The 14,237-nt window shown below is 39.6% G+C and overlaps 2 protein-coding genes across 2 annotated transcripts; both read left to right on the top strand.

The window, feature by feature from the left end:
- Positions 1-176: 176 nt before the first annotated feature.
- hibadhb (3-hydroxyisobutyrate dehydrogenase b) lies at positions 177-6,420 on the top strand. Its single transcript, XM_067238174.1, has 8 exons — positions 177-257; positions 1,360-1,520; positions 1,647-1,756; positions 1,886-2,007; positions 4,254-4,387; positions 5,048-5,124; positions 5,291-5,447; positions 5,637-6,420. Exons 1-8 carry the CDS (start codon positions 188-190, stop codon positions 5,793-5,795), a joined length of 990 nt encoding a protein of 329 aa, XP_067094275.1. The 5' UTR covers positions 177-187; the 3' UTR covers positions 5,796-6,420.
- Positions 6,421-11,405: 4,985 nt separating this feature from the next.
- On the top strand, positions 11,406-12,617 carry hoxa13b (homeobox A13b). The gene is made up of 2 exons (XM_067238243.1): positions 11,406-12,045; positions 12,376-12,617. Exons 1-2 carry the CDS (start codon positions 11,406-11,408, stop codon positions 12,615-12,617), a joined length of 882 nt encoding a protein of 293 aa, XP_067094344.1.
- Positions 12,618-14,237: the final 1,620 nt, after the last annotated feature.

The raw sequence follows: 14,237 nt of genomic DNA, 5'->3' as shown, positions 1-14,237 counted from the left end.
ACAATCTGTGATGAATTTTAATTCACAAATGTCCGTCCTTCAAAACACAAAACCTTGAGATGTCCCGCCCTGTTAATTTTCATTGGACGCCGATGCACCAAAACTGCTCTACGAATGGAGAGAAAACAAATCAATCACAACCCACCCAATGCCGTCACGGCAAATCGGAGGTCAAGAGAAAAGAAGCATGGCCGCTGTGTTAAGGGGGTCTCGAAACCTATTGGGAAGGTGCTATAAGCATGTTGACTTTGCTTTCGGTAAGGAGTTTTTGAGTTTTCAATAGCTCTTTGATTGGCTTGCTCGCTCTTTTTCGTTACTATTCGACAGGATACGTCTGAGTAAAGCCTTCGGCATTATGCTTAAAGATCAATGTTGAGCTCAAATCAGTCAGCTAATCTGCGTTAGCAAAGCACAGGTCCCCTTTTTGGTTTGCAATATGGCGAGGAAGCATTGGAGTTATGTTGTTCATTCAACAATCTCGGAATAAACCCTCTACACGTCTGTTTCTGTTTAAAACTGTTTAACTGTCAAAGCGTAGCCGGCAAGATACAGTGGATGAAAGATTGCTATGTGGTCATTTCAGTCAATGAGCAACAAGTTAATGGTCAAAAGCACACCTCTCCATCTATAAATGGATCATCAGTATATTGATAATTTATATCAAATGATAAAAATGCTCGAGACGCAATTGAATGCTTTGGGGAAAGTCACATTACATTGATCCACGTTTCTGTGAAGTTTGTATATGCATAAAGACGATCACATGATTTATGTGACTTATGTGATTAAATGTTATGTTACAGGATAGTGTATTTCACGTATTTAGCATTGCTTCACATAATGATGCCCATGACATCTCAAGGCAAAAGTAGGCTAAGTAGCCTCAGTGCTGCCTGGTCAAGAGTTGCAGGTGTCTTGGCAGACTCTTAAAAATGGCTTATGCGAGGCGTGTGAGACCTGGCTGACGTCCATACTCCTTGCTACACATGCACCAGAGAGAGTGGCTACTTATTATATGCCCGGTGGCTGTCTCATAAAACTGTTCAAAGAAACACATTTTGATGACCTGTATGAACGTGGTTATTTAGCCCACAGTCTCACTTATTCATTGTGAAACTATGGCTCTCAATCCTTCTCAGACATGGGAGCAAACCTGTTTGAAACTGTCCCCACTGCAACATGATTATGTTGTTGAGTCTAACTATGACTCAACAGATGCTAAAGCAATTTACTACAAAAGTACATATAGATAGGGCAAGTATGCTTTATGTGACATTGAATTTGAAGTGCATGAGACTAAGACTGTACTTTTTGTGACACTTCATTCCTGTATCAAAATGATTGTTTCCATTTTCCTAGTCTCTACCAGGTCTATGGCCTCAAAGACCCATGTGGGGTTCATTGGACTTGGGAACATGGGGAATCCAATGGCAAAAAATCTGCTGAAGCATGGATACCCAGTATTGGCAACGGATGTGTTTCCAGAATCCTGTAAAGAACTGCAAGAGTTGGGTGCCCAGGTGGGAACTGAATACCCTAGCACAACAATACATCATAAATACCAGAATTGTTAAAAAGAAAATAATCATTTTAATTTTATTCCAGTTCAGTCAGTTTGGTGATCTGATGTTTCTCTGTGTTTTTAGATTCTTGATAATCCTGCCGAGGTGGCAGACAAGGCCGACCGCATAGTCACCATGCTGCCCTCCAGCCCCAACGTCATTGATGTTTATACTGGTCCCAATGGCATCCTCAAGTAAGTACATCCATATTTATCCATCCACCACCTCCTTCCTTCAAGGCACTCTGAACATCCATGCTGTCATGTTTTATTGTATTCACAGAGATATTGAGTACTGCATAAAGTGTGTTTTCTCCCCTGTAGGAAGGTGAAGAAAGGCTCACTGCTGATTGACTCCAGCACCATTGACCCCATGGTTTCCAAAGAGATGGCAGTGGCTGCTGAAAAAATGGGGGCTGTGTTTATGGATGCACCTGTGTCAGGAGGTAAGGACTGGTCAGGCTTTTGTTTATGATCAGTCATTTACAAAGACCCTATGTGGACCCTAAATAGCCAAATTATAACATACTTTACTACTAATTTGATAAAAATGACACAAGCCCATTTCCTCAAACTTTTTTTATATATGAGCATCTGGGAATTGATCTAATGACCTTCACACTCACACATTCTTGCTAACATCCCAGCAGTTCCCCAAAAGATGGTGTATTTCCAGTGTAGAGTCCTTCTGCTTTAAAGGTGAACCCCCAATGTATCCTTTCAGTATCAACCAGTAAATCTTTCTGTGAACAAACAGATTTATTCCTTCCTTTTACTCAGAGAAGCCTCAAACACAGTGTGTGTCTTTTGTCATGTGTCCATTAAGTGTTTTTGGACAGAACTAAGATACTCTTAGATACTCTAGAAAGGCTCGAGTTCAAATGCACCATCATCACTTTTGAAATTAACATTCATTCCGCCTTGCTACTTTTCATGTAGATGTAGGTTTGTGAAGAGATGCACCTATCTCAACCTCAGTGTGTGGGAGGTAGGAAATTTGAGGGAGAACAGTATTGGCCTACAGAAATGTCCCCAGCCATAAAACTCTCACTGCCAGGCAGTCTTGGGGGTCTACACACACACAGTTTGTTTGAACTCAGCCTTTCAACTTGAGGAAAGGCACTTTCTTTGAATAGAAGTTGACTTATTTTACGATCAGGTCCTAAAGATTAGCAGTGATTTATAAGCTTCCTTCCTGTGGCAGTACATATGGATTAAGGCTGTCCAGCTTCCCACATTGAACTTGGGTGGCTGTAGGTCAGTGGATGAGTGTGAGTGTATGGTTAAAGCTAAATATTCCAGCATGTACTACCCTACACTGTTATCCACCTAGCAGGAGATTTGGAATGTGCGGTTTAGCCTTTTATCAGTGTTCAAAAGAGGCTATGCAGATTGACAAGGATAGTGTCTTAATGGGGCCAGCTTGATTCATTGAATCAGTGTGTGCCAGCCTCAAAAAGGAGGTATGTTTTTGCATTAGTGCTCAGTTATGACTGGTTGATGTTGGTGAGTTGATGCATGGTATTGGAGTTCAAGGATGACAGTGATGTTAGCAATACCCAGGAGATGGCACTGTAACCAATACTTGAGCCTGTGGTTAGAAGACAACACACACATGTTAATATAAAGGACACATTAACCGAGAAGTTAATTTGTGTAACTACACCTACAACAAGCCCTGTCCCATAAGCACATGAGCTTCACTTGCATTAGATAATCTGTTCAGTACCACAGCACTTGGTGCCAGGTATTGTTATATATGTATTTTTTATTTTTTTAAGATTAATACTGGTAAGCAATATTTGTGACACTACTGCACAAACCATGAACCATACTGTGACTGGATTGTAACAATTTTCTGTGGCTGCTTTGTAGAATGGAAGAACTTGTATAGGACCTTTTTAATTCTCTGTAATTGGGTAGTTCTTCTTTGTTCTTTCTGGAACTGTAAACAACAATGTCCCACTAGTTTTGTTCTGTTCTTAATTAGTTGCCTCTCCCACCTCGAATGCGTCACAGAGGTTTGGCAGCTGCGAATGTAAAAGGAATGCTTTTCAGCAGCAATAGTGCGAGATCCACAAACCTGCCCTATTTGACAGTCTTCATACATGCCACATTAATACACAGAAGTTTGGCGTGACAGAGTTGGATAGGGAAGATCCATTATTATTTGATATTGTGTATATATATATGTGTGTGTCCTTATGTATATTTGTGTGAGGTGTGAGTGTATTTTTGGGCTGGTGTGTGCCGGTAGAGCAGAAGCCTTTCACACACTGCTCATTAGTAGAGTCATGTGGACTAAGAGCCTGCAACTTTGGCAGCATAAATGAAGAGGTTGCCTTTTTATGTACGCACTTTGCCATTTTCCCTAGCTTGTTTAAGATTTTAATTCATTCTGCAATTCAAACCAGTGGCTACCCAACCACATTTAGGACAGAGAGAGAAAGGCCCTTTCGATCCAGAGATTTCTTACAGCTCATTGTTGCCATTAAACGGCACTTCAATAGAGACAGATTTTAGTTATCAAGTGGGTTTTTTCACGGTAATATTAAATAAGCAAATTATTAAGAAACTGTTATTTACGAGAAGGAAGAAGAAAAAATTAATCACATACTTTTTAAATGTATTATTACATTGTTGCAAGTTAGCTTCTGTGTGTGTTTATTTGTACGTATGTCGTCATCTGAAGGTGTGGGGGCTGCTAGCTCAGGGAAGCTAACCTTTATGGTGGGTGGAGCCGAGGAGGAGTTCACTGCAGCTAAGGAGCTGCTCAGCTGCATGGGAGCCAACGTAGTGTACTGTGGCCAGGTCGGGACTGGACAGGTATGTAGAGAATACACTTACCGTATTTCTTCTAATAAACGCTGCAGCGTTTATTAAATAATGTTCATTTTTCAGTTTATTCGAGGGTGGCGTTTAATTAGTAAGAGAGATTTTGTGAATTGTAGCTGCAGTGCAACCATAGACAACTTCGTTGGTGGCATTGTGACATATGAATCATGCAGCTAAAACGCAGGTTTCATTTACTACCGCTGACCTTAACTATTCTTTGTTTGTCTATGAGTGCGGCAACTCCCTTTCTCATTGGCAATCAATTAGGTGTGCGTTGGTAGTACAACTGTCTCAGTACAAGTGTTCTACATTGTGTAGAAATCTGAAGCAGCATGCCGAAACGTTCATACACGTTAGCTTTCAAACAGAAAGCTGTGCAGAAATATATGTACATGTGTAATAAATACTGGGCAAAAATGTAACCAATTAGATAACCGTTTTAAGATGTTTTTGGTGCAGCGTTTATTCGAGGGCGGCGTTTATTACACAACGTTCATTTTTGGTGCGGCGTTTATTCAAGGGCAGCGTTTATTCGAGGAAATACGGTATTATGGCTGGGCTATACATGGTCTAATGTTATGGTGTAATGATTCTAAATGAGCAATAATCAATATGGTGTTTGTTATGAACTTTGTTTTGTCTGCATTGCAGGCAGCTAAAATCTGCAACAATATGCTTCTAGCCATTGGAATGATTGGAACATCCGAGACAATGAACCTTGGAATCAGGTATGTGGTGTTCTCGGAAACATTACAACCTCTGTTAACATAGTTCATAATTGTCTACAGTAGCTGGCACAAAATAGGCAGAAACTTTATTAATCCCAAGGGGAAATTGCATACAAAATAATGTTATTGCTGAAGACTGAGAGAATGTTTTCTGTTCTGCTGACAGACTAGGCCTTGATCCCAAGCTGCTGGCCAAGATTCTGAACATGAGCTCTGGAAGGTGCTGGTCGAGTGATACATACAACCCTGTGCCTGGGGTCATGGAGGGAGTGCCATCTGGGAACAACTACCAGGGAGGCTTCGGTACCCAGCTGATGGCTAAGGTAACTCAAATACGTCTGTGTATTACTCTGCATAAATGTTTTCCTTAGAACTCTTGACTATACTCTTGACGATTTTATCTGATTGTCGTTCTTGAACGGGTAAGAAAGTTTTTAGTTTGAGATATTGTCTATGCTGGGATGAGGTGACTAGAGTTGACATTATTTGATGTGACTGATGTGTGTCTCCAGGACCTGGGACTGGCGCAACATACAGCCACAAACACCAAGACCCCTGTGCCTCTGGGCTCCCTGGCCCACCAGATCTATCGCATGATGTGTGCACGTGGCTACGCCGGCAAAGACTTCTCTTCTGTGTTCCAGTTCCTTCGTGATGAGGAGGGCCAATAGGGGGCGCCACTCCTCGTCCTGTCCACAGCCTTACCAGGCTTTGTCCTGATCCACACAAGGCATGCAGTTCATGCAGTCCCCCACCCCCATTTCACAAAGACTTCAAAAGGCATATTAATTTAAACAAAGCTAGTGGGGAGCTTGAATCAAAAGTATAAGATCATGTTAGCACTGTCTCCTGCTGGGAGTCATGTTATCCGTGTGATCCTGCCTTCGTTAGAAAAGCAGCACTCCTTTTTCTTTCTTTTTGTTTTTTTATTTTTTTAGAAGCCACGGTGTCTTTCGAGATGTGTGGAGAATCTCAGAAGACACTGTTTCGTAGGCTGACTAACTGAGACCCTCCCTGCCTAAGGTGCTGCCCAAGGAACTCGTCAGAGTGGAGCCGACTTGGCCATCGCAGAAATGATTACTCACCTAGAACTGACTAACCACCCTGGCAATGGGAGTCTTTTTAGTCACGTAGTCTGATCTGTTCTGTTTGATTGTGATTTCTGTTTGTAGAAATATTTCTCTTCCTGTCTTTTGTGGGATACACTCTCCCGCCATATTGGGATGGATTGTTTGCTGTGTTATGTCATATCCCTAATTCACGCTTATATCTTTGATAATAAAGGTGAAGGAGATATTTTGCTGTGTGGTTTTCATGCAATTGAAGTCCACTAACAGGGTATGAAAGCATACATAGACTATATAAATACTAAAATAAAGACGATGTATAAATCATTTTGCAAGAAAGATTTCAGGTCTCAAGTCTCACGCATTCACCGCAAGACTCAGGCATGTCAGCCATTTCTCACGCAACACCGTATTTCTCACGCATTTCAACCATTTCTCATGGTGAGAAAAAAGGGATAACTTGTCCCATGTACAATTTAATGGATGAGGCGCAGGCATACTGAAATGATAGTTGTCACTTCATGACTTTTGTTAAATAAACTTTAACCAAAAGAATTGAGTAGTCACGGTCCACAAAAATGATTTACTGTCGGTACAGAACGTTTAGGCTATATCATAATCATTATGACCGTTTTTAATTTATATTGTAAGTGGTTAAAAATAGTTAACACGACATGTAGGCATGTCCATATAGCAGGTGTCATGACAAATGCTTATAAAGCGCACACCAATTGATTAAAGACGTGTTGCCTATAGTTCATTGAAAAATATCCCAGTTTCAGTTTAACTTATGTAAATATATATATAACCAATATATACAAAATATAAATAATTATATATTTTTTCACTCGAATTATCTTTACACATCCATGTAGCCTCGTTTTTAGGTTTGGCCTACTGGTGTCTCCACTGAGTCTCTTAGCTTAAGATGCACTTTGCGATCTACGACTGCTCTGGAACTCTCGTTAATCTACTAGCATTTTCAAGAGCCTCTTTAGCTTTGAGAAACGGCCCGTTAAACAAAGATCCATCGTACGATGGATTCTACGATCAATTTAGCCTTAGGGTTAGGGTTACGATGCTTTTGGGAAACGCAGTCCAGAACTGTCAGTCAATTGGCCTATAGCGATACAACCAAAAGGCAATCTATCTATGAAGAGCCAATTCAACGTGTAAGTTGGTCTATTCATCAAGTGGTAGGCTGTCAAGACCACAGTGTGTTGGCCACAACTAAGATAAGTCAAGGACAGCCTGTCAGGTCTTTTTTGGCACCACCAACGGCTAAATGTATTTAACCACCTGCAGACATTCAGTAGTTGTCGTTCACTAATGGTTTTATGAATCTAGGCTTAATTAAATAATGCGCAGATGCCTGCTGGATTTTAATGAAATGTCATGCGTGGATGCTTTTATAAAAACCATGGCCAGATTTATTATTTTTCTCTCTCTTTCTGTAAAACAAAGAGGGGCGGTATGTTTCTGATCTGGATTGCCAAGAGCCACTGAGAGGCCAAGATGCCATAGGTCACACGATCACAAGACGAACTCATAAAAAGTCCATTAAGCACTGTAGACTAAGAGCTGTGTTGTTATCTACTTGGCAGGTATTACAAACATAGCCCTTTGGTATAATGTCCTGTAGGCCTTTCCTGAAAGATCCCCTTGCCCGTTTCCTTGAGCTTGGGGGTTCTATACGGTCAGGGGGACACGACAGACCCAAGATACTGACTGACTGGACTAAGGTTCCACCTCCTGCCACTCTCTCCGAACCCAGACACTCGGTTGAGAGAGGATGGCACAAACATTTACATATTGACTAAGTGGTAGACCTAATCAGATTGAATTTTATGAAAAAGCATGTTGACGAAAGTATGCAAACAAATAGTCTACTACTTTCGCTAATCGAATACTCTTTGATATGAAATGTCAACTATGAGCCACAATGTTAATTTCTTCGAATTTCCATGTTCTTATAAAAAGCGTTGAGGTCAAATTAGGATAGTGGAGCTTTACACCACGTCAAACCTATTCATTGATGTCACCCAAGTAAAAGCCAACGGGAAAAGAAAACTGGAATTGTGTGGGTTCTCTTACTTTCTGTTTTGTACCCAGCAGCAAGATACCATCGGCACCGTCCAATAGCTACTGCTGATTGTGTTGCTACACAAAATAATCTAGGCCATTGAAACTGAATGTAAACCTACCTGATATGAAAGAAATCCCTGCTGAATAAAAGGTCGTCAAATATAACACGATATTACGATATTCCTAGATCTGGGCACAGGAGGAGACAGACAATATTTTGTTTTTAATCAGACAATATCTTATTAATTTCTGATTAAAAGTCTCACTAATTGTAGCCTATAGGCTATTGCAACTCCACGTCTGGCCATAATCTGTGTGCCATACGATTAAAAGCTACTTTTTTAACACTTTCATGTCTTTCTAAATCTTATTTTTTTAAGTATCGGTGGTAGGCTTTTACGCTACTTAATTACAATATTCAAAAGTTAATTGATCAGTTTGAAGCCCCTTGAAAATACAGGAAAACGATTAATCTATTGTTATTTATAATTAGGCTAATAATCGTACTAGTTATAGCTTACAATTACTAGGCTATATCCACTTGAAAAACATGACATCTTATTGACAATAAATGAGAAAATAAAGATATTCAACATACCGTTATGTTACTAAACGAAAAAAAATCTTTGTTTATTTGAACATACAAACAATCTTTTATTTATTAGACCTCAATTGTCGTTGTAGTTTTTTGTGTAAGCAAACAGCCTACGTCTTATTATTTTACCTTGGAAGATATGTTTTATATGTTTTGAATTGGATGATTATAAGATTGGTTCTAAAACTATAGCCAATGGCAATAAAAAAAATCATCTTGCAAAAATGTTAAATTCATTTTAAGCCCCTCAATAGACAAAAATAATAAAATGAGTGAACTTTTATTAAGACGCATGTTCATGTCAAATGCTTATTATTTCATGCAATCTCGATTCCTAAAAATACCTTTGCCTATGATTCTTCTGAATTGTCAATATGGCTATCGTGATTTTCGCATGGTCTGCGATCCCTGGCACAGATAGGTCGGAGTTTTGCTCATTTGACCTTTATGAGAAGTCTCACACACCTCGAACTTTGTTTCTTACGTAGGCCTATTGGGTGTTTTGTGCCAGTAGTCCAACCACTCGTGCCTATTTGTTGTATGGATAAAATTAGGCTTTTCCAATGAGGACAGATTGTGGTAAACATTTCACATAACACAAGGCATGGTTAATAGAATGATATCATGCACCCAGCGCCAGTGCTCTAATGGGAACAAATACTGAGCAACTATATGGCTGAGATGTTTCCTGCCTACTCTGCTGGAACACTTGGTAGCCCAAGGCTGGAACTGAAAAGCTTCAATTGTCTGTCTTATACATACGGGGACAAGTATAAAAACGTGTCCATATAAAGCTTTCTAATCTAATAATGTTTGATGTCAGTTGAATAGCCTACAAAGCCGAACAGCTACAGTATAGGCCTTATAATTGTTTGTAGGCTATATTTCAAATTTGGCTAAACCACCAAGGAGTTCAAACATTAATATGGTTGCTCTTTAAAACAAGTAAACATTGTCAATGATAGTTCTGTTAGAGTTAAGGTATTACAAGGTTCAAGTATGCTTATATGTATTGTTCCCATTTCTTGTGTGTGCGTTATAACTTCGGATTTAATCAAACTCCGCAAGAAGTAACATTTCATTTCTACACCATTACTGAATGATTTAACGCCAAATATTACGCGTTATAATATAGGCCTATGCCCCTGTGTTCGGCGCAGTACATATTCTCTTTACCTTGAATTACATTTGGCTATATTTGCTTTGGGCCACCATTCAAGAAATGTTTAATATTTTCAGTATCATTTAGACCTATGTCGCCCAATTCTTTTTTTGTTGAGCACACGATTCATTACACGGATAACAGATGGAAAATATGATCATCTAGCCTAACTTGTTTTTTTTCAATATATCATTACATTATGTATTTTTCTGTATTGTCTGAAGCGCTGTGAATAGTGTTTTGGCTAGTTTGAACGGAAGTCCTGTTTTGTGGGTGAAAGCTATTCCAGTTCTAAGATTCTAAGATCCGTCGGGATTCACTCAGACTAGCTTTCTCTGTGCAAACATGAATTACACATTTTGACCAACATATACATTTAACCATGCACTTCACAAAAATAAAATAAATCACCGAAGTTATTCAGAAGTTACCTTAATATAGAAATGTTTTCGTAACTTATTTTTCTTCCATGTTGACGTTTCCTCGCCTAAAGGAATTTAGCAGACGGACAGCTCATTTAAGACGACGGCGTCTTTGGCTAGACAGTAACTTTCAACTTGACCTTGGCCTCTAGTCGTGTCTAACCTGTATGTAAAAAAGATCTGCCAAATAGTGGGCTCCTTCCTTTTGGTCCCCTAAATTGGAAACTGAAGTGTTAAATACAAAACTGACAGCACGTGTGTATGTTCCAGCAAATTGTGCTTTATGTTTGTCCTTTACGCGTAAAACAACTGATTGATAAAATCATTAAATGATTGATTTCTTTATGGGAAAATCAGTGGTGATTGAAAAACAAATTTGAGTTTAAATGCAAGTAAGGTTATGTGATATGTGTAGGCCCTAAGTGTAAAAATAGCCCTATAAAAATGTCTAGGCTAAATGGATAGTGTAACCTTATCAAAAACGATTGTTTTACTAACCATACTCATAATAGGACCATGAAGTGATACAAAATAATTGAACAGGCAAATATATAATTTGTATCTGAAATAATTCAAAGATTATCATTCTTTAATTATGCATGTCATCCCAATAGGCTACAGCACAGCTGAGGACTGCATTTTAATGTATTTAAAAGCCTACGATGTTTGTCGATGCTATGAATTGATCAAGGCTAATGAATCAAATCAAACTTGGTCACGGGATGTTTCGTAGTAAGCTTTGTCACTTGCGCTACATCGACCACGGTGTGCATTATCTGCAGTCTAGACGTTTATCATCTCCTTTGCATATCACGTGGCAGAGTTTGGCCAATAACCTTGCGATCTCTGCACCAAGGCGCGTTAGTATCGGTTACTCTCTCATATTCCGTATCTTTCTTCAGTCGTGGGGATTTTGAAAAAGAGCTGGTTGCCTCGATGTAGGGCATGCTATGACCGCGTCATTACTACTCCATTCCCGCTGGATTGACCCGGTGATGTTCCTCTACGACAACGGTTTGGATGAAATAGGTAAAAACATGGAGGGGTTTGCTGGTGGCAATTTTGCCGCGAATCAGTGCAGGAATTTGTTGGCGCATCCAACGTCCTTGGCTCCAACCACCACCTACACTCCTAGTGAGGTGCAGGTTTCTGGCATGGGCGAACCTGTCAAACAATGCAGTCCCTGTTCTGCCACACAGAGTTCGCCCAATGCATCCTTGCCTTATGGATATTTTGGCAGCAGCTATTACCCGTGCAGGATGTCACATAGCGGCGTCAAGTCTTGTGCGCAGCCCTCTCCATATGGGGATAAGTACATGGACACATCGGTTTCTGGAGAGGAATTCCCGTCCAGAGCAAAGGAGTTTGCTTTCTACCAAGGGTATTCACCTGGTCCTTACCAACCTGTCTCAAGTTATCTGGACGTGCCAGTCGTGCCAGGTCTAAACGGTCCTCCAGAGCCCAGACATGAATCTCTTTTGCCAATAGAACCATATCAGCCATGGGCTATAGCCAACGGCTGGAATGGTCAAGTGTACTGCGCTAAGGATCAGCCACAGTCAAATGCTCTGTGGAAATCGTCCATTCAAGGTAGCTTCATACTTATTCTCGCCTATCCTCAAATTTCAGTTCACATTTAATGCATCAGTGTAAAATGTAGACTATAGCCTGATTACAACGCCTGTCGAAATAGTCACATTATTTTAACATTGTAATATTTGTTATGACATTGCTTCTGAGTAATCAGTGATATAGGCGACATACCTGCTTATATTGAGCAATAATATTAAAAAAATATGTATATTTTACACAATGTATTTAATTGTTGTAGAAAGCATACAAACCACTTGAGAAAGGAAATAGCCTGGATAGACCAGAGGCGTGTCATTTCCAACAATTAATTCATCTTATTATTTACAGATTCTTTATCTGGAGGAGATACCATTTCGGTTCGACGTGGTAGAAAGAAGCGCGTGCCATACACCAAGGTACAGCTCAAAGAACTGGAGAGGGAGTATGCCACGAATAAATTCATCACAAAGGACAAACGACGAAGGATATCCGCCCAAACAAACCTGACAGAGCGACAAGTGACAATCTGGTTTCAAAATAGGCGAGTGAAGGAGAAGAAAGTCGTCAACAAGTTCAAGAGTCCGAGTTAGCCGTGGAATTAAAAGGATGAAAAAAAGACTTGAATGTTGTTCGATTAAAATGAACTGTAATTTATTAGCCGTTTCCCTCTCTTCATGGGTTGGCTTTCCTGCTCCACTTGTCATGTAGCCTATTCCTGCGATGTTGCGTGAAAAGTACATATGAAATAGCCTTTTTAAGATGAGGATATTCATGATCATATTTTAGTTGGTGTAATTAAATGTAGCCTATAGTGATTTTGATATATATGCTATGTTTTAAATTAAAGGCATATCCCAGCTCAAAGCTAGTTTAAGGCTCAAATCGTTCACCAACAATAATTTGGAAGGAAAAAATCTATATTTGTATGCCTATCAACAATAGCCTATTAACCGTCAACTTCAAGAAAATGTCGGCCGTAACAATATGTATCCCCGCATTACGCACATCCTCCCAAGTGCAATTGAAACACAGCTTAATAGTTGTTAAGCCCTATTCAACTTTCTGCTTTCAGTTGCTGCTGTTACAATAAACAAAATTCTGTATTTACTTTTCCTTAACTTGTAGGCTAAATGAATCATAAAAGACTGCTTCGACTCAAAAGACTATTCAGAGTTCGATGTTATGTAGCTATGAATGACTCGTCTTGCTTCAGACAAATAAAGGACTTAATTAATTAAGTATATATTTAGGCCTCCATGTTAGTAATAAACAAAACAAATCGTGGAATTGCTATTGGTCACATAGGTTCTAATGGCTCTAGCAATGTAGGCTAGACAAATGAAGGCCCGAGAACTGGAGATGATGAATATGTTGCCACCTAGTGGCAGACATACTGTTGTGCCGCCTCAGCGCCGTAAATCCAATATCAAAAAAATACTGCATGTATAGGCCTAACATCCAGTATATAGGAAAAGGATATAGTTGCTTCTTTATGCTATTGTTGGTGCTAATGGAATAATATGGAACATTTTAGCGGAGGGCCATTGTAACAACGACAACATGCACACACCTACTATATTATGTCTTTATTTCAACATTAATAGATCGCACATTAATTTTACGTTGCGTGTGTTTGTGTGTGAGAGAGAGAGATGGAGAGAGACAGTGAGATACATGGGGGTGTTGGGTTAACCCGTTTTGGCCTCATCGAGGTGATTTGCATGGGAATTAGGCATGTGGGGCATATGAAATAGTAGATGACTTAGCCTAAGCAGCAGTGGCGATTTTAGACCCTTTTAGGGGTGCTCAAACACCCCTAAATTTCATCTCAGAACCCCTAAAAATAATAATTATATATAAATATATTTTTTATTAGTGTTTATTATCATTTGATGCTGGTAGTTCATGAAGAAAGGGACATCCTCAGTTTTTTCATTCATTCAATATTTTGCATAATAATAAAAACATGTATTAATTGATATCCAGTAAAATTAAGGATTTATTAGCAAGGGGGTTTAACACATTTGCAAGGCACTGTATTCATGTCACATTCTCATTGGGGGCTGAGCACCCCTAAAGGTCTGATCCAAGAATTGCCCCTGCTAAGCAGAGTTACTGTATTCTCCTATGTTTCCTGATTTTCTGTTGCAAATTCGAATGGAAGGTCTTGGCTCATTGGCAGAGAAACAAAAAATATGGTACTGGCCTCT

The sequence above is a fragment of the Osmerus mordax genome, chromosome 6 (assembly GCF_038355195.1).
Source record: "Osmerus mordax isolate fOsmMor3 chromosome 6, fOsmMor3.pri, whole genome shotgun sequence".
Lineage (NCBI taxonomy): Eukaryota > Metazoa > Chordata > Actinopteri > Osmeriformes > Osmeridae > Osmerus > Osmerus mordax.
Note: the sequence above shows the minus strand (reverse complement) of the source record. Positions and strands in the feature narration are given on the sequence as shown.